The 25,154-nt window shown below is 41.9% G+C and overlaps 1 protein-coding gene across 3 annotated transcripts in view; it reads left to right on the top strand.

The window, feature by feature from the left end:
- Nucleotides 1-20,996, top strand: part of SYNE1 (spectrin repeat containing nuclear envelope protein 1) — a 429,147-nt gene extending 408,151 nt beyond the window's left edge. For all 3 annotated transcript variants that reach the window (XM_081829165.1, XM_081829163.1, XM_081829164.1), the window contains 9 exons: nucleotides 1,357-1,499; nucleotides 3,177-3,303; nucleotides 4,333-4,544; nucleotides 6,919-7,119; nucleotides 8,551-8,679; nucleotides 10,260-10,472; nucleotides 10,954-11,046; nucleotides 12,388-12,446; nucleotides 20,012-20,996. In XM_081829165.1, the coding sequence (XP_081685291.1) occupies nucleotides 1,357-1,499; nucleotides 3,177-3,303; nucleotides 4,333-4,544; nucleotides 6,919-7,119; nucleotides 8,551-8,679; nucleotides 10,260-10,472; nucleotides 10,954-11,046; nucleotides 12,388-12,446; nucleotides 20,012-20,252 (1,418 nt within the window). In that variant the 3' untranslated portion in view covers nucleotides 20,253-20,996. The remainder of the gene's footprint in view (nucleotides 1-1,356; nucleotides 1,500-3,176; nucleotides 3,304-4,332; nucleotides 4,545-6,918; nucleotides 7,120-8,550; nucleotides 8,680-10,259; nucleotides 10,473-10,953; nucleotides 11,047-12,387; nucleotides 12,447-20,011) is intronic.
- The last annotated feature ends 4,158 nt before the right edge of the window (nucleotides 20,997-25,154 follow it).

Below are 25,154 nucleotides of genomic sequence, written 5' to 3'. Positions count from 1 at the left end.
TCAGCTTGTTAAATGGGAATGAGTCTCATTAGGTATAGACCTATGATGAAAATGGGAGATGGAAGTGCTAGTCTTCAGCATCTGTGCCCTGCTTGAGGGTGGCCGTACTGATTTCGTGACTTCCAGGACTCGTAGACTTACCTGTGCCTCGGCGGACGGGGCTCAGGGCTCCCGGCCTGCAAACGTGACCTCAGGCCCATCATTCATCCTCCTGATCTCAAGGGCCACATATAAGATCAGGGGTGAGACCAGATGTCTGGCTCTAAAAAAAATCGTAATTGACCTTAATAAGTCTTACCCCATAAAATAAAGAAAGGAAAATGGAACCAGTTTTGTTTAATGTTGCACTAGATAAACTATAGGTCAGCATAGCTGAGCATTTTGGGGGAAGGTGGAGAGAATAGGGTTTGAACACAACGATGCAATAGTGAATTGCAAAGGTGTAAGTTTACACTTAGTTTTTAAAGCAAAGTAGCATTGCTGAAATGGTGACTTCCTCAGTGATACCCAGTGAGAGACCTCTTTCCAGGTGTATTTAGAAGGCCTTTTTTCAAAAAAAATTAATAAAGCTTACTAATATATGTTCTGCTTTCACCCTGCGTTAGCTTCACTCTGACAATCAATGTTCTTGTTCAGTTCAAAAATCATAACACACGCATGCACACACACATTTTGCACACGCACACATCACACTTTGAAAGGCGATGAGCCAGAAGTTCCAGGCTCTAAGAGAACGCTTAGATGCAAATGCTAAAATCTTAGCTTTCTCCTGGTTTTGGTTTGGGTTTTAAACAAAAGCAAGCCTTTGGTAGTTTGGTGTCTCTACCCATATGTAACCTGAACTAGTCTCTTGGTTAACTTGAAGTCATACCTTAAGCAAATGATGCAGCCCCGGGGTGACTGTCTTCTATGAGCACTAGCTTCTATTGAGATGCAGAAGGAAAACAGAGGGTTATATCTTTTTCTGCTTAATAAGTGCCTGCAGAGGGAATATGAGAAATAGCTGCATCTTGGTTTGGGTGGAGCAAAAGGCACCACCCTAGGCTTTTGGAGAGGCCTCCCACAGCTTACAACATGTAGTTTTTCAGGGAATCAGCTGGAAGCAGAGCAGACACACAGTCTGTTAGAGCCCCCTGCACAGCCCTTTTGCAGTATCTGGCCTGCTAGGACTCTGAGCCAACCACATTCATTGATTGGTCTGGTCTTTGAACTTCTAACTCACCAGCACGTTAGTACTAAATTTGCTTTGTAATGACGCACACATATGCCCTTTCTGTACCACCTTAGCCGAAGTAATTTCTCAAACTTCTCCTTGAATGTCAAGCGTGTTAAAGATTCTTGTGGTTGACACTGTAGGAGTTCCCAGTGCCTTCGAGTCGCAGATCCGACAACTGGACAGAGCCTTGGATGAGAGCCGTTTTCAGATGCAGCAAACTGAAAATATTATCCGCAGCAAAACTCCCACGGGACCGGAGCTAGACTCCAGCTACAGAGGCTATGTGAGTATCCTGACCCTTGTGATGCCAGCAGGCACCTGGGAATCATAACTGTGTGACAAAGAACAGTCTGTCTGCGGCCCAGGGCTCTCTGAGCTATCGAAGCACCACGCTGTCCTTGAGCTCATGGGCTCGGGTGTACAAAACGAAGCCGCGCTAGCAGGCTACCTTTTGAGTAAAACGGGCCCATGCTCAGATGCACTGACCTACTGCAGTGACCAACCTGTTCCTTTACATGGAGAACTCCGTGAGATCCATTTAATTGAAAGCAACAAAGTGCTTTGGCTCTCAAAAGTGATTAGGCATTTTCCAAACTCAGCTAATAATTTTGGGGCCAAGGTTATCCTTGGAGCAGCAGATTTAGCTGATAGATTACTAACATGGAATATACTAAGCATGCAACAACCCCTTTTCTGGGGTTTATTGATTCACTTACTGGCTTTAGGAATATTTTTATCCTCTGTTATCAGTATGCTCATTCTGGAGAAAACAAATCTGACTAACAAGAGGGATTTGAAGAAAAGATGGCAAAAGATTGTATATATTACTAACTTCTGTTTTCAAAGTTCCTACCTAATAAAGTATATACTGAGTTTATTTGCTCTGCTCAAGTTACTGACCAAATAATTTTTCCTGGAGAACTGCCCATTTTCCTACACATACTTAAGAAAGAGGATTTAAAAGTAAATCTCTTCCACGGCTCATACTTTCTTTTCACACCCAAAAGACTGCCTAGTAAAAGGAAAGAAAAATTAATTTCCCTAAGTCTAATGACAACTCCAATGTACTGATTTTTGAAACCAGAGAAGAGAATTGTTGTAGTTTATATATGCTGATATTAATGTCCTCACAATTACAGAAGAGTAATCAATCAATCATGAGTTTATTTCCTGTTTAGTTTGGCCTGTTATACCAACTTCTGTTATAGTGAAACTTATTTTTTTTTAAATATAATAAGGTTTCATGGTGACCATGCTGACGTCACTGAGATTGTACTCTGTCTCAGTCAAAAACAGTCAAACGTCATAGCAGTGTGATTTGTTAAAGGCTTTGAGACGTAACTTTATGGTTAGTAGAGCAAGAGTTCTTTGAATGCTGTGCATGACATTAAACTTGGAGTTGGAATGTTCTCCTTTGATGTTAGAATTTATTCCCTTAACACCTATTAAACATTGCTTAAATTTTCTTATGAAACAGCTGGCTTTAATAGTACTTTCTGCTTTTAAGTATTTTAATTATTTAATGCAAAAAAAATGTTCCTTTGAGATTTGTGGTAATATTATTGTTCCCACATTTCAGTTTAAGAAAGAAGAAGCAAGTTGCCAAAAATTATATATTGTATTGCCAGCTGAGGGCTCTGAGTTTTAAATCCCAGATTGGTTTTTAGTCTAAAACAGACAGAGATGTAAAAGAAATTCTGAGGGATTCTCATGCAAAACCCAGTATGCGAAGCATATCTTCAAGGCACTGTTCTGCATGTCTATGAATGTGTCCTGTGTTGCAGGAACGTGTTTTTGAACTTGATTTTTTTGTTTTTAGCAGATTTTTTTTCTTCCACAGAGCAGTAAAACACAGCACTGTCCTTTTTAAGGAACTAGAAGGATCTTCTCCCCCAGAAACTCTTGCACTTGTGAGAATCTGAGAATTCTGTGACAGGGCCTGTTTTCTGTGTCTCAACAGATGAAATTGCTGAGTGAGTGCAGCGGAAGTATAGACTTGGTGAAGAGACTAGAACACAAACTGAAGGAGGAAGAAGAGAATTTCCCCGGCTTTGTTAACCTGGATACAACGGAAACCCAAACAGCTGGTGAGTGAGTGGTGCTCAGGTCAGGAAAGAGGGAAATAGAAGATCCTGAAGCCCCTTGTTGCCCCTGTGTTACCCTGTGCTGCTCATCTCACTCTACACGATTCTCCCCTGAGAGCTTTTCTCCATGTTACGATGATCTCCTGACAGAGGAGGGTAGGGAACACATCCCGTTTATTTTAATGCATTCTCTCTAACATTTTTTTTTAAAGATTTTATTTATTTATTTGACAGAGAGATAGAGAGAGAGCACAAGTAGGCAGAGTGGAAGGCAGTGGGAGAGGGAGAAGCAGGCTTCCCGCCGAGCAGGGAGCCTGATGCGGAGCTTGATCCCAGGACCCCGGGATCATGACCTGAGCTGAAGGCAGATGCTTAACCGACTGAGCCGCCCAGGTGCCCCTCTCTCTAACATCTCTTGTCTGGCATTTTATTTTATTTTATTATATTTTATTTTATTTTGTTTTATTTTTAAAGCTTTATTTATTTGAGAGAGAGAGAAAGAGTGTGAGTAGGGGGGAAGGGGCGGAGGAAGAGGGAGAGAGAATCTCAAGCAGACTCCACGCTGAGCGTGGAGCCCAACGCGGGGCTCGATCTCACAACACTGAGATCATGACCTGAGCTGAAACCAAGAGTCAGCGCTTAACCGACAGAGCCACCCAGGTGCCCCTCATCTGGCATTTTCTATATGTGCTCTCCAAGTTCTGTTGCAAAAAGAAACCAATTGAATATCATCTTCATGCACTTTACTGCTTATTACTTCATAAAGCTCTTTATGGTATTAAATCCTATGTAGTTTTTGTGGGATTTTTTGCCCCATTATCATTAAAAATGCGGATAGGATAAACACAGCCATTATACTGTTTGTTTTGGTTTTTGTTTGTTTTTACAGCTGACAACAACAGAAGCGCCTGCTAGAATTACTTTTCTTTCTGTTGTTATTTATACATAGCTACGATGTATCTTTGAAGCATTTCCCAAACACCCTGCGTGGAGAAACGCAACTCGCTCATCTGTGTGTGTTGGGTCCTGCAGGTGTGATTGACCGGTGGGAACTCATCCAGGCCCAGGCCCTGAGCAAGGAGCTGAGAATGAAACAGAACCTCCAGAAGTGGCAGCAGTTCCGCGCGGACCTGAACAACATCTGGACATGGCTGGGGGAGACGGAACAGGGGCTGGAGCAGCTGCGGCGCCTGGAGCTCAGCACTGACATCCAGGCTATCGAGCTCCAAATAAAAAAACTCAAGGTAGCTGCCCTCAGCCTTTCCCACGGGGACCAGACAGAGAACTGCCCCGTGGACTGCCTGGCCCGACGAAACCACTAGCTCTAGCTGGTCCATTTTCACCCAGCTGCAGGGAAGTTGTCAACAGAAATGAACACGAATGTCCAACCGTCCCAAATCAGTATTTATAGAACAGGTTTGGAAGGGCAGAAAGATGGACCACGTCATAGAACCAGCCCCCGTGTAAATAATCATGTATGATTTAATGACTTAGTTCTTAAGGAATGACTAATATTAAAAGTTCATGAAACATCCAGGGACCTCTGGGACCTGTTTACCCTCTTTTAAGGGAAATGCAGAAATGACCAAGCTCCTGCAAGTCTGTAGAGAGGTTTCCTCTCCAAGATTGTGTCTCTCTGACTTTGTAGAGACGTAGTGGAATTGTTTGACATTCTGGAAAGAGCAGAACATCTGAAATAGATTATAGTAATAAAAGAAGCAATATGCAGTGTAATAAATACAACAAAATAAAACTGTGGAGTAATTATGGTAAAACACCTGGCATGTGCACTTGATTTTGGCCTGGATGGGTGTCCGTCTGCACAGGATAATGCCCTCTAACTCCATCTCCAGGTCTTAACACTCCTCCTTAGCACAGTTCTTGAAATGCATTACTCTGTGGAGGCTTTTGTAAGCATACTCTGGATTGAGAGCCCAGTTTGTTTTTAATAGCTCCTTCAGTCCTTTCTTTTTGTTTGGAGAACATCAAGATGTGCTCTTCCTCAGAACGGAGCTACCTAGGCTCTCCGGGCTCAAGGGTTAAGTGTGCTGCATTTGTGTCTCGGGTTTTGTGTATGTTATTTATTTTGGGGTGATGTTTTGGTGGCTTGTTTTGTTTGTTGCTTGTTTTAAATTTGCAGAGAAATGAGTCTTCCCCACTGTTGCTCAGATTTCTTCTTATAGAATAACCTCTGCACTAGCCCCATCAATTTCTGGATGAGGCATCAGATGGGAGATGCAATTTATATTATCTGGATTATAAAATGCTTTTTTCTCTAATGTACTTAAATTATTTTATTTCCTCTCTGGGAAAATGTAAGGCAGTGTGTATGATGACCAAACTCCTTAAAAAGTTGATAAAGCAAATGTTGGCCGGAGTCTGAGACCTAAGTGAGATTAGGGTGGGGAAAAGGAGACCTTGAAATTCAGCCTGTGTGATAAGAAAAAGCCACCCTCTTGTGTGCCTTCCCCAGTCCTTCCTGTCTGTTTCCTGAATATAAGTCTGTATCTTTCCACAGTATCTCTTGATCTTATAATATCTCTGTGGTCAAATCTATATTACTGCATTTTAAGAATCTGTTGGAAAGTAAAAAATTAAGACAAGCTGGAAACATAACAGAAATGTTGAGAACTTAGAAGAAAATGTAGCGTGGGTAGATGTGATTTGCAGGATCACTGACCCTAAACTAATCTGGGGATGTTTAAACAGTACCCAAATATTGAATCATTAGTGCATAATCATGTGCTGCACAAGTTGTTGGAATAGTCCTAGATTTGTGGGAAATGCATAAAGCAAAAATCAAGTTGCCTAGTTTTTTGTGAAATCAATGTGAATTGGTTAGCTGTTGAAATACCCAATCCATTCTCTTCACCATCACAAGAATGTGGCCTATGACATTGGCAGGGTTCTCCCCTTGTGGGCCACTAACTCTCTGTGCCTCCCGAGTCCAAACAGCTAGAGGCTGAGGCCTGGGAATCTGCCTTCTTAGCAAGTTTCCCATTTCATTCTTCTGCACACAACTTTAAGTCCCATTGGTCTAGTGATGAGATTCTTACACTAGAACATCTCCTGCTGCCCATCTGAGTTTGTTTTGTTTTATTGTTGTTGAACTCCTGTGCTTGGGTTGAGTTCATCAGACTCCTTAGTTGGGTGCACAGGGTCATCAGCGCTTCCTACAAAGTTCCTCTTAATTTTATTTATCCTATTCCACCACTGTTTTCTAATTTCCATTCCTGAAACCCGTGGCAACCATTCTTAAATACTGAATGAGTATTCATTCATATATGCATAAAAAATGTGGATTTGTATGTGTGCACATGCCTTTTAAATCACATAAATGCTCTCATGTTATACACATTGTTCTGTTTCTGACTCTTTCACTCTACACCATATTTTAAAACCTATTCGAGTTGTCAAGTGTACATCAAATCCATTTCCTTTAACTACAGTGTGGCCCTCAGTGGTGTGCATCACTGTCTTTTATCTAGCCATTCGGTTAAGGCCAGTTTTACTGAATGGATCATAATTTGGGTGAAGCATTTCCTAAAATCTTAAACTATGCTCTAAATGTTTTTATTATTATTTTCTTTCTTTGGTTGTTCTCCTTCCTCTTTATAGGAGCTCCAGAAAGCTGTGGACCACCGGAAAGCCATCATCCTTTCCATCAACCTGTGCAGCTCCGAGTTCACCCAGCCTGGCAGTGAGAAAAGCCAAGATCTGCAAGATCGCTTGTCCCAGATGAACGGGCGCTGGGACCGTGTGTGCTCACTGCTGGAAGAGTGGCGGGGCCTGCTCCAGGATGCACTGATGCAGTGTCAGGTTTGTGGGAGTCAGACATTTCCAGTGTAGCTGAGTCTGGGACTTGATTTATTAAGGTCACTTCGAGGGATGCAATCGCTCCCCAAAGCCAGGATTTGAATGAGATAACATTGTGCCCAAACTATTCATTATGCTGGAGAATCTGTACATCTGGACCCCGTCTTTTATCCAGCTAATCTGGACTACTCCCAGAAGTTTATCTCAGCCCCAACTCATTCATTCATTCAACAGATATTTACTGAGCATGTTGGCAGACATTTCCTGAACATGAAAGTGAGCATTACAAATATTTACTCATCCATTTGACCACAATTATTTGATGAGTGCCCACTCTCTGACAGATATTATGTAGAGCAGTCAGGATACAACAAAGCCTCTACTTTTGTTGGGGAAGACAAACAGTAAAAATGCAAGTAATTGCTGGGACACCTGGGTGGCTCAGTCAGTTGGGCGTCTGCCTTCAGCTCAGGTCATGATCCTGGGGTCCTGGGATCGAGCCCCGCATTGGGCTCCTTGCTCAGAGGGGAGCCTGCTCCTCCCTCTGCCTGCCATTCCTCCTGCTTGTGCTCTCTCTCTCACACAAATAAATACATTAAAAAATGCAAGTAATTGCTTAACCAAGATGCTTACAAGTGTGGATGATAAGAGTAACTGAGAAAAGCCACTTTGGGATAGAGGTCAGGGAACTTCTATGAATCTTTGAGCTGACACTGGAGGAATATTGCCAGACAGAGCCAATGGGATGTCCCAGAAACAGGAAAGGGCTTAGTGTCTTTAAGGTCAGAAAAGAGGCCAGTGGGATCAGAATGTAGTCAGAGAGGCAGGGATAAGAAAGATCAGGGAGATGCTTAGCAACCAGATCATGCAGGGTCTTGTAGGTCCTGATGAGGAGCAGGTTGTATTCTGAGCACAGTGTAAACCTGCCTCCCAGGTTTGCATGTGCCCCAAGAATACCTTGAAAGCAGGTATGCAAGCTGTTGTCTCACCCCTGCACCCCCTCCTAGCCCTGTGCGTAAGAGATTTTCAGTAACTATGTGTTGAACAAATGAATGAACAAATGGATGAATGAAGGATATAGGGATCGGATTAAGGCCTTACAAGATGGGAAGGTTTGAATACAGGGAAAAGAGGGGAGAAGAGTTGCTTTCTTCCAAACTGTATAGTAACCCTAGAAATTAAGTATTTGATGCCAGTTTTTCCTTATGTCCAAATTCTCCCTCAAATAACAAACTAGATGCTTTTGGAGAGAACGTGAGCTCAGAAAATTGCCACAGCACCAGTACCTTTCTCAGAAAGGAGTTGTGCATAAGACCTTAAATCCAACATACCTCTGCCAGTGGTAACAATTGTAAAGAGTGGAAATTTAAGCTGTGAGGGAAAGAAGAATATATTATTCACGATGATTCTATACTCCATCTTTTTTCTTCATAGGATTTCCATGAAATGAGTCATGGTTTGCTTCTTATGCTGGAGAACATCGACAGAAGGAAAAATGAAATTGTCCCTATTGATTCTAACCAGGATGCAGAGACACTTCAGGACCATCACAAACAGCTTATGGTAAGATGCGTGAGCTCTGACGGCCTGCCTATTCATAGCAGTCATCAATTTCATTTACAGAAAAAGAATGGAGGTGATTTTTTTTTTTTTTTTTTTTACCTTTTGCATGCTGGTCTCTAATTTTCTCTTTTTTATTTGTTATAGTTTCTGATTTTTGTGAGGCAAACATGCTTATAGAAGATGACGTCTACTAGCTTTAGAATCTGGTTCTAAAGTCATTGCTCAGTTGTAGAGATCTTAATTAGTTCTTCGTCTTAATTAGGTTGTTTTTACTAAAGCAGATCTTTGGCAATTGCACTTATTTTTAATTTAAACTGTATTTGTTACATCTATGTATAAAGTAAGAGTATATTGAGTTGCTTAAATTTTATTTTTATGGACATTGAAACTATTAAAATAGAGGGACCATTAAGACTTCTTAGAAGAAATTAAGTGAGGGGGTGCTGAGTGGCTTAGTCAGTTCAGCAACTGCCTTTGGCTCAGGTCATGATCCCAAGGTCCTGGGATCAAGCCTCATGTCAGGCTCCCTGCTCAACAGGGGAGTCTGTTTCTCCCCCTTGTCCTGCTCATGCTCTCTCTCACTCACTCTCTCTCTTTCAAATAAATAAATAAAACCTTAAAAAAAATAAGAAGAAGAAATTAAGTGTATCAGATTTAACAGTAACCTTGTCACCAAATTTTGTGAAAACGAAGACAAAAGGGAAATGTGAAAAGTTATTTTCATTATATGAGAAAAAGAAAACATGCCAGTTCTCAAGGAGAAAGAAACTTTTTCTAGCACTGAATTCAAATGGAAATTTGCAGAATCTCTGCATAGATTCTTATGCAAAGGACTTTGGACAATATAATGTACAGTGTACTTAAGGGATTTTATAGAAGATAAAGCAGTATATTTGAGTTCCATTAGGAGAAAATGATTTGCATTTCGTAGCTTTCTGTATTTTTAAAATGTCATTTCTCAACATTTAATGCTTATTAACCTAACCAACAGAATTGGTAGCTTTTAATTCAGTACCATGAACGTCTTAGAAACCAGGAAGGAATAACTATGCAATGGCATTTTTACTGACTTTTGACCTTAGACATTAGTTGTAAATAATGAATCACTACTATATCCTTCAAAAAAATCTTGGACAAAGATCAGAGTATATCCTTAGACATATGTGAGTTTTGCTATATTTATATGTTAATGTTTCACTTTCTGTATAAAAGAATATCTTACATCTCTTTTGCATAATACTTGATATTTTAAGCACATTCACGTATATTCACCAATTTGAACCTTCCAGTATACGTACTGTGGACCAGGCAAGAAAAGGTATTATCATTTTCTGAAATGAGAAAACTTGAGATCAGAAAGGTTCAGGGGCCTTATAAACTGTTTTTGGCAGAGGCAGGGTTAAAACCCAGACCCCTGATTCCTGAATGCCAGGGGCTGCTTCATTCTTCCCTTTGTGAGCACAGCATTCAGATACTCAGGTTTAATTGTCCACTAAGTTAAACTGATGTCATTCTGCCTTTTTGGAATTTTCCCCAATTATCAAAAATTCTTAGTAAAGCATTTCTTATCACACACATAGCAAATAAGGCATGAGCTATTGGAATCCCAAATCAGAGTGGCCTCACTGCAAGACATGTCTTGCCAACTCCTGGTGAATGCTGAAGGCACAGACTGTTTAGAAGCCAAAGAAAAAGTCCATGTGATTGGAAATCGGCTCAGACTTCTCTTGAAGGAGGTCAGTCATCACATCAAGGAGCTGGAGAAGCTATTAGACATGTCAAGCAGTCAGCAGGTAAGCTCTAAGCAGACATCATTGTTAGCATTTCTTACAGGAAACCAAAGAAGCATCATCTTTATCCATTTTTAGAAGGACTTTGAACATAGTACTTGTCAGGATAAAGTGCCCGCTCTCAATCACTGCTCTTATGAGTCCTGTCTCAAAATAAAAAAAGGGACTCATAAACTTTTATAATAGGACACTGCTTTTGATTCTATTACATCAAAAAAACCTCTTTCAATCGTTACTGCTGACCCTTTAATAACAAAACTATACCTGTATTTTCCAGCAGGACCAAACATACAACCAGAAAATGCCTAATACACTAGAAGAATTAGGTTCTGTTCTTAGAGTTGTCTGATTCTATTTTTCCCAAGGAATGGTTTGGTTTTTTTATGGAGGATGGGTGGGGATGGGCTGGTAAATGCATTGTGGATTACCAAGTCATCACAGCTTTGGGACATGGAGTCATTAAAAGAATCTATTTCCTATGTAGGATTTGTCTTCCTGGTCTTCTGCTGATGAACTGGACACCTCGGGATCTGTGAGTCCTACGTCCGGAAGAAGCACCCCCAACAGACAAAGAACGGTAACTTTCCACTGGTCCTTTTCAGTTGGCCCATGGGAGGGGACGCTGGGGAGCAACAGTATCTATACCTACCTCAGGGTCCACAGGCTCCCCCTGGGGAAAGCAGGAGTCCCCCTACAGAGGACGGTGGTCACACAGTAACACAGTGAAGTGTTGTTTCCTCAGCCCTGTGGCATGCCCTCCCCACATGCACTCAGGAATGGAAAAGAACATTCTGTTTTTCAAAAGAAGGAGGGCTCAATGTGTGGTTGGTACAGGGAGACAAGTTATTTCTCTTGCTCCAAGGGCCATCGCTAGAATGGTGTTCCCTTGTTTCTTGGGTGGTTCCTCCCTTCAAACCACTACCATCATAGTTCACCTAAAAAAGTAGGTTCTGTGTAAAGGGGTGCCTCAGCCAGAGCAGACAAAACTGTGAGTGTCTTATGAGACCATTGAATGTATGAGACAAGTGGGGGTTCTGTTGAACTCTCAAGCGAAGAAACTCCTGAAGGTGGTTCTGAAGGTTTCTGATGACTGTGCTGCCCGCAAAGAGGCAACAGCTCAAGAGGACTCAGCCACGGAGCCTTTGGGAGGCTGCCTCACTGGTATTCTGTGAGACCGGAAGGACGAATCTGGCCCCTGCTACCCTCTATACTTTGATTTCTCTGTGTAATTAGAAGCTTGTTTTTGTTTGTCCGGCTTTATGATTATATTCATTTTTATTACACCCCATTTTCCTTAGTTTTTAGAAGTATTGATTTTGTTTGCACTTTTTTTGTTATGAACATTTAAGTTCTATGCTGATAAATGTTATAATCTTATTTAGGATTGTTTTTTACTACATTCACTAGTTTCCTATAGATCCTAGTTTAAGAATGTGAAGGAATACTGGCTTTTCGAGTCAAAGTCTAACCCTGACTTAACCCGTTGGGTCCTCATCATTCTACAAAGAAAAATCTCATATTGCCGTTGTTATCTATTTATCTACCAAGAATTTCAATACTGTTTCAGTGTTCTAGAAGACAAAAATATAAGGCATGCTGACCTTCATATTTATTGTAAGTAAATCCTCGGCTGCTGTAGTCACCTGTGTTTCCACCATGAAAAATGGGGTAAAATATACCCACTGTGGTGGGGACTCCCGAACCAGTTTCTGTTTCCTCGGTGACCAATGATAGAGATGTGAATTTATTTCACTTCTTCAACAGAAGAAAAGCCAGTTTCCTGAATTCATGGGTACTGATCATTTCATTTTATGTATTTTTCCTTTGCCGCACTTTTAGTTTAATTTTTTTCAGTAGCTTGTCTTTATTTGCCGGGACTGAACATTCTTCTTTCTTTACCCCTGTTCATTGCAAACAGCCACGAGGCAAATGTAGTCTCTCACAGCCTGGACCCTCTGTCAACAGTCCACATAGCAGGTACCTTATTCTCCTGGTTTCCACACTGTTCTAGAACTCCAAGAGGATGATGAAAATTGTCCATGATTTAGGTAGGCCTCTATCTGGTCTGCCTCAGGGTAGTTGAGAAATTACTTGTTTCATCCGCACACCCTTTTCCTAATAAATTGGAAGAGACTTTTCTAAGGGCAAAGTATAAGTAAAGCTCAGAGCACAAAATATTTGGATCCCACCAGAATTATATCTAACTAGACATAGGCCATCTGGTACTTTTCATCACATCGTATTCTGTGTGCACTTAAGGATTCAGTGCAGTAGATGGCTCAGCCTCCACTTGATTCATGGCAGACTTTCATCATCCTCTTTATTTCTAGATTTTACAATAAGACAGGTAATAGATCAATGAATTATTTTACCACTCACAGAACCCACAAATCTGAATAAAATATACTAACATCCCCAGCTTTTTGTTTTATTTTCATGTTTTATCCAGATTGTGGGTTTTGAATTCTCAAAATGGCAAGTCCTAATTTGGTATTATTTAAAATTTATAAGCACCTTCTCTCTTTTGCTTATCCTAAAACTTCTCTTCTGCCAGCACACTCAGTCACTCACCTTCCTGACACTTGGCAAACTCTCTCATGCTAGAAACAAGGGCAGTCAGTGTCCCTGCCCGGGCACGTCCAGAGAGCCCACTCACAGCTGCCACTCCGTGCTTTACGCCTGGCTTCCCACAATCCCTTGTTTCTGCAGTTAGCGGTGCTTTGCCTTCTTCGTTGTTGGTGTGATGTCTGTGCTTCCCTGCCTTTTCACTAATCAGTTCATGTTTCCCCAGACAACTTTTTAAAAAATGAAAATACTGTCCCTAGAGCTGATTTTTTCATTCCAATCCCAAGCAGTTCACTGTTAAAGTAGTTTGCCCCTCTGGAAACTTATCACCACTGAGCTGGAATCTAAATTCCTGAAAGGAGGGTGAGGGGTAAGGAAGTGTAGAGCTGTAAACAACCCCTGAGTAATAGTTTTCACTTTCCAGCTGCGTGCTGAAGGGACTGGATATTTGATTTGGTCATTCCTACTCAGCTGAAGCAATGCAGAACGTACTTTGATGTGCTTTTGGTTTTAAGCCTCCCTTTACTGTGCTTTTTTTTTTTTTCCTTTCCCTTTGGTTTGGTTTGACAATTTTGTGGGGGCTTTTTGTCCATAATAAACCAATGAAATATGAATGGAGAAAAACTCACAAGGATTTTTGAAGAGAAGGATGGACTTCCACAGGTGCTCTGAGGTTCTCTTAGTCCCCCACAAGAAAAGCCAGTCATCTACTATAGACAGATCATTGTTTTGTCCATCTTCTCCCCACAAATTGCCAATATGCCATGAACAGAGATGGGGACTGTCCCCATAGCAGCCCTATTAGGATACCAGAGATCAATTCTTTGGTTGACATAACTGACGGTGATGAGAAGGGGAAAGGCTCTTACATTATTATGCAACACCAATAGCAACCACCCTTTGGTTCCCAAATACCACATCAATCTGCAACCCCAACTCTTTCAGTCGCACGGGGTCTTCTGAAAATGCCCAAGGCATCGTTTCTTAGGGCAGCAAGTGCTTCAACATGTCTCCTACGGGGGCTTTGCAGCTGGGACAGCCACATTCACAGGCGCCTTTCAGCTCTGCTCTGTCCAGCGCTGTTCATTAACATCTTTCTGAGCATACAGCACGGTGTTTACTTTGTTACGTACAGGGTCTGGAATACAAATGAGCGACACCTGAATGGCAAACTTCATCAAACACCTTGGCAGACAGGTTGTGGTTGAACATTCTTGGACTTCTTAACTTCTTGGCACCTCTGTTTGGGGTGGACCCAACCCCGACAATGGAATGCGGAGTCTGCTGGGAAAGAATTAACTTCACTCATAATCCAGGCTGTCACGGTGTTCCTTTACATTGAGACTTGAGTGTACCTTGTGTTTGATCTTGCACTGGTCCAGCAAATTTGAAAGCACAAACGGTTTAGAATGTTGACCCCAGCGATCTACAATGGAAAATTTTAGACACATATTCTTTCTAAGAGAGGAAAGAGGCTGAGTTGGAAGAAACAGGGTATCCGTTTGAAGGAAGGGGGTTCTTATATTATTTTGTTGTTTAAGGTCTGATGTTAATAATACAGTTGCTTATCTGCTATATATGATTTCAGGTTGGTTTTATAGCCACAGTTCTATGTCCTCTTATGTAATATTCTATGCCTACATACCAATTGATGCCAATATTTACTGTATACCTACTATGTGTAGGCACTGGGCTTGCAAAATTACTACCGTATGGTTCCTGCCATGTGTCAGAATGTACAGATGCCCTAAATCAATTACAAGGAGCTTCTCAAGACTCCTTAAAAATTATAAACATTTAAAAAATATCTGTGCATACATTCATAATGATTATTCATCAGTTTTTAGATTAAAGAGGTTTAAGAAGCCCTGTTTATGATGGTCCAGCTGGACTTTTTTTCTATTTTTGACTTAAAATCGTCTGACTCAATCACCAACAAGTCTTTTCAACTCTACTGTGGATTATTTGAAGTTGACAAATGAGATTTTACTCCAGTTTCCAGCAAGGCAAAGGAATAATTGCTCTGTAGTCTGGATACAGTGAAGCGATGACTTCATTCTAAAACTTAACCAAAAATTCTAAAAGAAATTTTAAAAATTCTAACATGCAAAATTTCCTTGGACACCTTTGGTCTCTGGCACCTTCTACAGAGAGAACTAAAGTGGAACAATAAATGGAAGGGAGGGGGAAAACTGTGGACACTTCACTCTAAACACTGTTCAGTTTCTTATGGAATTTTTTTTCAAGTCTTTTCTGTTAGGCTCCTCCCTGGGGAATCTCCTTATCCATAGCATTTAGAGAGCTTCAGCCTATGGGGTATACTTCTAGGACAGGCTGGCCACCAAGGCTGAGAGCAGCTATAGGGTAAGGCACCAGTATGTTTCTTTTATAATGTTTTGAAGTATGCATTCCCAGTGTTTCCCAGGAACAAGTCAGCCACTTTGGCAAATGTATCACATCTTTGAAAGCACTACTAATAAATCAGAACTATTCTCCTGGGAGACAAGGCTGCATACAACCAGTCCCTAATGGTATGAATTAGCACACCTTTGCATTAACAATGATGATAAGACAATAATGATAAATTGTGACATTTATTTAGCACTTAATGTGCCTTAAGCGCTATGCTAAGCATCGTATATCTACCACCTCATTTAACTCTTACCACATGCCCATGGCATGGCTGTATTCCCAAGTTCACAGACAAGGACACTGAAGATTAGAAGCACGAAGATTAAAGATTTGAAGCAGGTTTACCTGACTCTGGATCCTAGTTTGTAAATCACTTCCCTCTGCCGGAGCGGTGGGGGGGCTGCTCCTTTGCACAACAGTTTTAGGGCTTGGGCTCCCACAGCCTGCCTGACACTGCCTAGGACCAGCCAGTTCATTTTTTGAAAAAGGAGACTGAAGTCCTAAATTGATTCTGGAAATTTGTCTTCTGAACCACACATGCAGGGAACAAAGCCCATCCGCACCAGAGCAGGCAACAAGATGGTACGCAACCTAGGTATTTTCTCACAATAAATTCCTGTTACCACACTGCCGGTGTTAGCTAACAAGTAACAAAACGAATTGAAAGTTTATTTTCATGTGCCTTTAAATAATTTGTGCCCAGAAGTAATTCGTTTTATTCTCCTAGATTATGTAAAATTTTTGAGATGAGTCATACTTTGTGCATGCTATTCAGGCTTTTTACAACCCTGGGTCAGACTTTCTTTTGTGTGGTGTGTTGTTATGTACTACTGCTTCCTCCCCTACCATGTTCCTTCTCCCACAACTATATGTATTTTGGGAAAGAGATGAAACAACTCCTGGGCAGTTATTTACCCAGAAATTTGAATGAGTGAGGGGAGTGAGAAAAATGATAAACTAAATATTTACTTGGAGAGAATAAAGCACATTTTTGCTGGACAGAATGATCTGAAATAGCTCCATCAATTAAGTTCCTTGGATAAGTTCACACATTTCGTTTTTCCTCTAGAAAGACAATCTCAGCTCATGTCTATTTATGTAATAAGGCCATTGAAGAGTGATGAGTGACTAGTTAATGAGTAGTCTTTGTTCTTTCCCTTGTCAACTTTCCCAAGACTCTTGAAACAGGTGCTCTTAGGTCAACAGATAAATATTAAAAGTACCCTTTTCCCCCCTGCACCATTATCCTGTTGGTACTAGAAGCTCAAGTACAGGTTCATCCTAAGAAGAGGCAATTTTTGGCATGCTGAAACCCTGATAATTGCCCCAAGGGGGTGGCATTTTTCTCAGTAGATACAGTGGACATTTCCAAGAGCAGTCAACTGCATGGAAGCCCACTAAGCACTGTGTGTTCTCTCTGTCCATATCTCAGCCCATTACTTCTCCCTAGGTTAGCATTCTTCAACATTAGAAGGCACATGCTAATTAAATTTTAATAAGAAATGCTCTGATGCTGTTCACTGTGCCATGTCCTTCAACAGACTCTATAACACATGAGCCCATATTCCAAAGATGGTGACCTTTCTAGTTTTTCTCAGAAGTGGGCTTGTCAAAGTGCAGCCCCTGTTTTGATCTTGATCTTTGGCTTACTCGCTCAAAGAAGATAATAATTGACAAACAAGGGCTATTCATCTCTGTCAGTCAAATTGTATTATTAAGTAAATGCATAAACTTGCCCATAATGTCCTTAAATGTCTTCTAAAGAAGAAGACTTTTAGAAATTGCCTTCATTTTATTTAAATATTGAATAATGAGGAAATGTGGAGCTGTCTTTGGTGCTCCTGTTATAACTCATCCAGTGACAGGTAGTGAGTGTTGTTTCCCACGGCATATTTTCAGGTCAAAGGAAAGATATATTGAAGGAAGATTCAATCCAGAGTTCATGGGTAGCTATCCCATTCTTCTCAAGACACTTTAAGGCAAACCACTGAATTCATAAACTGTTAGAGCCAAATCGATTTGAGGGTATTAATGCACCCCTTGTCTTTGCAAATGAGAAAACTGAAGACAAGAGAGACTAAATTACTTGCCCACGATTGTACAATTGCCTCAAAACAAAATGCCCTCATGTCCGTAATACTGACTTGATCTGTATAATACTGTAAGGCTTTACAATTAGAGGCATTTATTTCAGACACAAGGAAACCACTCACCTCCAAATATTTTAGGATACGAGTATTGTTTTCTTTGCTTCTACATGTGAGGTACATAAGTATGGCCTGGACAATCTCCATTCGTGTCATCAAACAACAGAATGTTGCAGAGAGTGTGGTAGGGCGGGACTTGGGAACCCTGACTCCCTGCTAGAGCTCTTCATTTAATTGTACGATTGGGGCAAGTGGTTGACCCTATCCATAGGGTCCAGGTTCTGGGACCTAAAAATCTCAGGGTTGAAATCTTAATTCTGCCACTTGCTAACTGTATAGCCTTGAGCTAGCTACTTTATCTCTCAGAGTCTCCTTTTTCATCATCTATAAAGTGAAGATAATGAACACACAGAGACTATCGTGGGGATTAAGTGAGAGAATAAGATAAATGCTTAGGGTGTTGCCCAGCAATTAGAAGAGTAAAAGTTAACTCTCCTTAGCCACTTATGTATAAAGTTAGAAGATGGATTATATATTCTCTAAGGCTTTATTTCAACCTGAATATTTTATAATTTGGTAGCTTGAGGAGTTTCTGTTTTCTCCTTCCACTAATAGTTATGTGGCATACCTCATTTATGCTCTTTTCACAAAATATACAGCCTTTCCTATTCAGTTCATGAGGAATAACTCATGGGCCTTAGCGTAAGGGCAGTTAATCAGTTTGACCACTAGATGGTGATTAAACTCTTATGGCCTCTCAGTTGGTTGACTGTACTGACCAACTAGTAGAAGACTTAAAATATATAAAATACGGAACTTTCAAGTTGGAAGACCATCTAATCTAATTTGGAGGGTTTGAAGCAGTTGGCACTCAGAGGTGAAGTGAGTTGTTCAAGGTTACACAGATGTTAGTCGTAGGCTTCGGACAAGAATACAGTCCCAGTTTGAGCCAATGATTTGTTTTTTTTTATGACACTGCAAGAAATGTACTAGAAACACAGTGGTACGTGGCTGTTTGGAGCTTCTGCAGGACTAGTCTGCTTGTCTCACATTTGTCTTTGACAGTGTAATAAGAAAGCTTTGAGTACTCCCTCTGTTCCTTTTTAAGGGGTTTACGTCTGTTTTTTATCTTAACATTTATTTTCTTTGGTGCTACCCCTTATCCCTCACTGATATGAATGTAATCTGTTTTCAGAAATTAATGGCTAGTAGGATAGCTGGAAACATAATATTTTTTATGAGAAAAATGGACAGAGTAACCAATATAGTTCTTACACCTTCCTGTTTCTCCAGTGGCCTCACATTCAGTGTCCTTACCCTTAGTGATATTATAACCATTAGGGAATTCATTGTAGGTATGGGGAAATGCCTCTCATTGGTACATACATTCTTTTTGTTCCTGCACTGTTTTGTGTGCGTGTGTGTGTGCGTGTGTACAAAATGCCTCTTGTAAATAACATTTCCTTCTACAACTTTCCTACTAGTAACCAAATAAGACATTAATGGATGCCCACAAAGAGAAAATAGTGCACCTTACCCAGGACTTACTTCCATTTTCAGAATTTTGCAGTCTTTCTTATGAGTGCTGAAATTCATACTTAATCTCTAATGCACTATTTATAAGTAGATGGGAAAATGGAAGCAGATAGGAAAACTTGGAACTTTGAGTCTAGAAGGAACCTTCAAGAAGATAATCTGCTCTCAGAAAAGGTGTTTCCCAAAGTCACAGAGCTAGCCGATAGATAGGATCGGCCTAGAATCTACGCCGTCCCACACAAGTGTTCTGTAGGCTAACTCTGCCACCACCCTTGTACATACAGCTTTAGAACCCACTTGGGTCTGGGTCAGATGCTGATTCAGTGCAAGATGAAACCAGGGTATACTCTAAGATTATTTAAACTTCGTGAGTCTCTGCAAGATGGCTGCCGCTCTTCTTAACCTTGCTGCATAGATTTTGGCACATCCAGGATGGCAAGAGGGGATACTTTGCATAATTCTGACAGCAACTAATTTTGCCTAATGGTGCTACTGATACTCTTAAACTAAAAATGTCCTGCATCAAACATCCACATTTTAATTATCCTGGATCTACTTAATCTATGCTGGTAGGATGTGTGGAGAGCGGTTATCTTTGTTGATGGAAAATGTTTTACCAAATTAAGGGATGGGATTTGAACCCAATTCGTTGCCGTTAGTTGACTGACTAAATGTTTATTTTTCATCAGTGAAGTGTCCAAAAAAATTCTTCATGTGGTGGTGGGGAGATCACCTTGGCATACTGCAGAAGGCTGCCAGCTAATTGCTGGGTTGGGTTGGGTTTGGCATGGTCCTTTAGCTTCCTGGAAGGTGAGAAAGCAAAAAGCAGCATCCATCCAGCATTTGAGATATTTGAGTTATTTATGTTGATTCTCCTCTCAGGTCCATAAAAGGTGGCTCCGATTCCTCCCTTTCTGAGCCTCGGCCAGCTCGGTCCAGCCGAGCCTTCTTATTCAGAGTCCTCCGAGCGGCTCTTCCACTCCAGCTTCTCCTGCTGCTCCTCATCGGGCTCGCCTGCCTTGTACCAATGTCAGAGGAAGACTATAGTTGTGCCCTCTCCAACAACTTTGCCCGATCATTCCACCCCATGCTCAGATACACAAATGGCCCTCCTCCGCTCTGAACCAAGCAGATGCCATCTGCAGCGTGCTGGTAGCACAAGGAGGAGCTGGCCAAAAGCGATCCCAAACTAGCGAAAACAGGACCTGAATCCTGGTGAATGCCCTCAGCATGGCAGCTTTAGCTCTCCTCCGTATCCCGTGTGTGCAAATCATGGCTTCGGAGGTGGATGGTAAACAATGACAGGAGGAGAGCAGACAGACAATAGGTTGGGAAGAAATTTTGTTTGAAACTCTGAGCCTCAGCACTAATGAGATTAAGGACCTCCAACGTTCTCTGGACGCATGAATTCTGGGCCGTTGGCTCATTCTGTGCATACCCAAGGACTTCAGTAGACTGTCTGAGCAGCTCTCCCACAGTGCTGCTCCATCCATTCAGTAAAGGACTCTCCCTGAGTGCCATGTTGGCATCGAACAATCTACCAACCAACCAGTGCTGAGGAGATTTTAGAACCTTGTAACATACAGTTTTTAAGAGCTTATATGGCACTTTTCTTTTTACCTTGCTTTCCTTTGGGGCATGATGTTCTAACCTTTGCTTTAGAAGCACAAGCTGTAAATCTAAAAGGCACTTTTTTTAAAGGTATAAAGTAAAACTGGATGTAATAAATACAATCATGGAAGGCTTTATGTGAAAAAAAAGTTGAATGTTACAGTAAAAAAAAAAGATATTTATGTATGTACAGTTTGCTAAAGCCAAGTTTTGTTTGTATTGATTTCTTTGCATTTATTATAGATACTATAAAATATTTTGTCTGTGCTTTTTTTTCTTTCCCCTAAAGAAATGACTCTAAGTTTATGTACTAAGCAGACACTTATCAGAGCACAACCTAAATGATCTTTTTTGCAGAATGAGAGAAGCTGAAACATAAGTATATATTAAAGAGAAAGGATGGTTACAGGTAGCACACATTTAGACGTAAAGGACTCTGGATGATTCCTTTCCCCCTCCTCTTCCCATAGCTAATCATATCTCCTGACCTCTTACTCCCCAGCATCTTTCACAGCCCCCTTTCTTCTCTATTCCCTTTGCCCAGTTGGAAGAAACTCCACATTACTCTCCTCACTGAGGCCACATCTCCGCTCCATCCCAAGGATACTCAATAGCCATGTGGATTTTCTTAAAGCACTCTTGTTCACATCCCTACTCTACTCCAAAACCTTTGATTGCTTTTCATTGTCTACTAGAATAAATACAGTTGTCATCCATCATTCAAGTCCAAATACGATAAGATTTTATTCTGCCCCTCTGATCTTGCCAACCAGCGGCCATCGTGGAATTGCTGGGTGCTCATGGCATTTTAATCCATCCTTTAATAATTGGAAGAGGATTTATATAAAGCCCAGGTTTCAGGCTTCTCTTGAAAATGGAAATCTCTGGTGCCTTGGGTGCATATTCCTGCAGGCCAGTCATGGCTGGGGTGATATGGTTGCTGTCACTTGAAGAACAGTAAGAGAGAGTTTTTACATTTGGCTTTATATCCTATTAACTCCTCTCACTACCTGTCCCAGTCTAACTCCTGTGGGTATTTGGTGTACAAATCCTGCTCTACATGGAAAATTTAAACCAAACTGAGGTACTCGACCTGAAACTGCCTGCCATGGTTTCCATGATGTTTGTAGCCTGAGTGCCATCTCAACTAGGGCTCCTGAGGATTATTAAGTTTCCCAATTCCTGAGATCACGGCAGAACTTCTAATCCCATCTCTGGGGGTACGACCTGGGGGCTTGCATTATAAACAGACACCTGAGGTGATTTTAGCCTGACTGGACTGTTGAAAAGCACTGCCCCATCCCTTCTTACTTCCACAGTTTTGTTCTTACCACTCCTTCTCTCTTCTCACAAGACTTAACTCACAAAGCCCCCAACTCCCTGAAGACTTCCCTGACCACTGTTGGACTGTATTTTAACACTTCCCTCTACTGAATTTTCCTCACATGGGCATTCTGCTCTCTACTGTCAGGTTATTCCTGTCCCATTTCCCCAGAACCTCGCTCAGGGAACAGATCAGAGTTGAGTTGTTGTTTTTTTAAAGAAGAGAAGCATGTGCCAAGGTTTCCATCTTCCTGTTTCTGGAAAGGCTGTGAGCTGTGGCAGAGAGCGGAGCTTCAGGCGCCCTCCCCTGAGATCGGGCCATGCTCTTACCTCACTTTTCCGCCACTCCTGCTCCCAAGCAGTGCGCTCAGAGCAGTCCAGCCCTACAAGACACACACGTTGCCACTGTTAAGAAAATCACCACACAATGAGACATTAGTCATGGAAGAGACCAGCACCAAGAGACTGCAGAGCCCTTGCTTCTCCACATTACAATTACTGGACTAACGAGGCATTTCCCATCACTGAGGAATCAAGTGTTAAATGTGGCTGAGAAAAAAGTTCGGTTTTGACTAAGAAAAATCTAATTAGAGTATAGTTTTTTTGTGCCTTTCTAAAAACCCCTGTGAAACACCCATAAGGATGGGTAATGTGCATTTCTATTAAATTTTTGAAGACTTAAACAATCCAACATTGGAACAGAAGTGGAAAGTCCTGGTGAGTGGAAACATTGAAGCCGTGAAGTCATGGCTTTCCCCAGGGGGTGATAGGACCAGTCTCGTGAGGACCAAGCCAGCCACCGATGAGTCTGGTACCTCTGCCCGGAGCCCTCACACTCTTACCTGCCTCTCGAGAAAGGGGACACAGGACAGCATCAGGAGCACCCTCACCTGCACCCTAGGCAGCCCTGGCAAGAGAGAGAGAGAAAGAGAGGATGTTCAACAAAGGCTTCGGGGACAAGGTGAAGGGTTTGAAAGAATATTCAGGGGATGAAAATTCTGGAGTGAAGACTGCTGGGGCCCTGCTGTGGCCTGGAGGTAGCCGGTTATCCTGAGAGTGGGGGGTGAAGAGGGGCAAGGCACAGAGGCCATCGACTGACCAGGAACGTAATGAGATTTGCACAGGCAGCCAGGAAATGTTAGAAGTGGTGAGGAAAGAGAAAAATCCATAGAGCTAGCATGCAGAAATGAAGGCTTGGAAACCAAAAGCAGTGACTTCACAAGAAATCCAGGGAAGAATGAAAGACTTTTGGGAAAACTGCGCCTGGGGAGCAGGAATGTTGCCTCCTGGAAAATGGGGCGTCAGCAGCTTCCCTTGCATTTGTACAAAAAGAGGAGAGAGATACCTTCAAACGCTTGGATGAGAAATTCAGCAAGCTGAGGTCTGAAATTTCCTGTTCAAAAAGCAGGTTGTGGTAGACAGATTTACAGCCTGTGCTTTGGGGCTGATTATTAAGAACGTAAAGCTACAGAACTTTATTGACAAGCCACAGAAGAGATCGTAAAGCAAAGAGAGGTGGAGTGAGTTGATTTATGAAAGCTGATCACCAGGCCAAAAGCACAGAGTCTCCAAGAGCTGGTGTGGATGGGCCTGAGACCAGCCCTAATAGTTGGGATTCCTTCCCTGCTGCCCACCAGTTTGGCATCACCAGATGTATCCTCCGGGAACTGTGGAGAAGAAAGTCTCAGAGTCTGCACTGAATAGGTTCAGACATGCCAGGCAGAGCACATTCCCTCCTATCACCGTGTTTATCAAATGCCCACTGTGGTGTGTGACCTGCCCCAGACCTCGGGAGGCCAGTCTCAGCCAGGAAGGACCCCATCACTTCTTGTGTGATGATCCATCAAGGCAACCTTCACAGGGCCTTTGACATACGGAAGAATCTGTACTTTCCTCTACCAGTTATGTCCTGAAACTGGGGATCAGGGTAAATGACATTAGAAGGGAACCAAATAGAAACAGTATCTGAGTTAGGGGGGGAAAGAGATTAAATCGATTGCATCTGTCTTCTTAATTTTCTGGCAGCAAATTTCTTCTTTTCACTTCTTTGTCACCTGATTTATGTGACGGTGGGGTGCGTTTCTGAAGAGCATGAGTCTGTGGAAGCAAAGACAGGTGAGGTGATGGACAAGCATGGAGGCCATTCCCAGCTTTGTCGTGAGCAGCACCAAGTTCGGGTGACATGAAGGGGCATTTTACCAAGAGTGGTCATTTCCATTTTAGATTTAATAATATACTGTGATAAGAGGCTGATTGTCAGACCTCAAATAATCCAGAGACAATGAAGCTTAAAAGGAATGGCTTTGATTTTTCAGTTCCTGGCTTCTCACTAACCTCTCCCTCAGAGTTTAAAATCTCTACCAGGAATCCATTTGGGAATGCTGCAGAAGAACCTGGATTTTGGGAAGAATCCTCATTCAGATGAGTAAGTGAAAGAACTGGGTGAATTGGGGGCATTTCCTGCCGCTGAGCAGGACGTTGGGCAAAGACAGGCACTGGAGGAATTCACTGGAACTGTGCTGAGGAAGGAGCACCTTGGAAGGCTAGAGAAGTCGGACAGTTGAGAATTGCTAATAAAAAACAAGGCGACATGTTGTAACACCATACCACACGCTGAACAATGAGGAACATTTAATCTGGGAAGCCGAGGAAGCCAGTTGGGACGTGGACATGATCCTTCTAAAATATAAACCTCACAGGAAAATAAATCAGCCTTGCCATTTTTTTTACAGGAGCAGGAACATAACTGAGTTTGAAAACCCAGTTATCAGAAGAAAGTCCTTGGTAGGCTGTGGTGCCCCTGACGGACTGCATTGGCCCCACAGGCGGTGGAGAAGAAATCCAGGTCTTCCGGCTCCATAGTAGGATCGGTGCCTCACAGATATGCATTCCAAGCCCGGGCCCGAATCCTGCTGCACACATTCTTGAGGCAGTTGCTGAGCTCTTTTAGAAAAACAACAACAACAACAAGATAGTAGGAAGGGAAGAATGAAGGGGGGAAATCGGAGGGGGAGACGAACCATGAGAGACGATGGACTCTGAGAAACAAACTGAGGGTTCCAGAGGGGAGGGGGGTGGGAGGATGGGTTAG

This window comes from Leptonychotes weddellii, chromosome 8, assembly GCF_054177405.1.
Source record: "Leptonychotes weddellii isolate Sample4059 chromosome 8, ASM5417740v2, whole genome shotgun sequence".
In the NCBI taxonomy this organism is placed as follows: Eukaryota; Metazoa; Chordata; class Mammalia; order Carnivora; family Phocidae; genus Leptonychotes; species Leptonychotes weddellii.
This window is presented reverse-complemented; position numbering and strand designations above follow the sequence as displayed.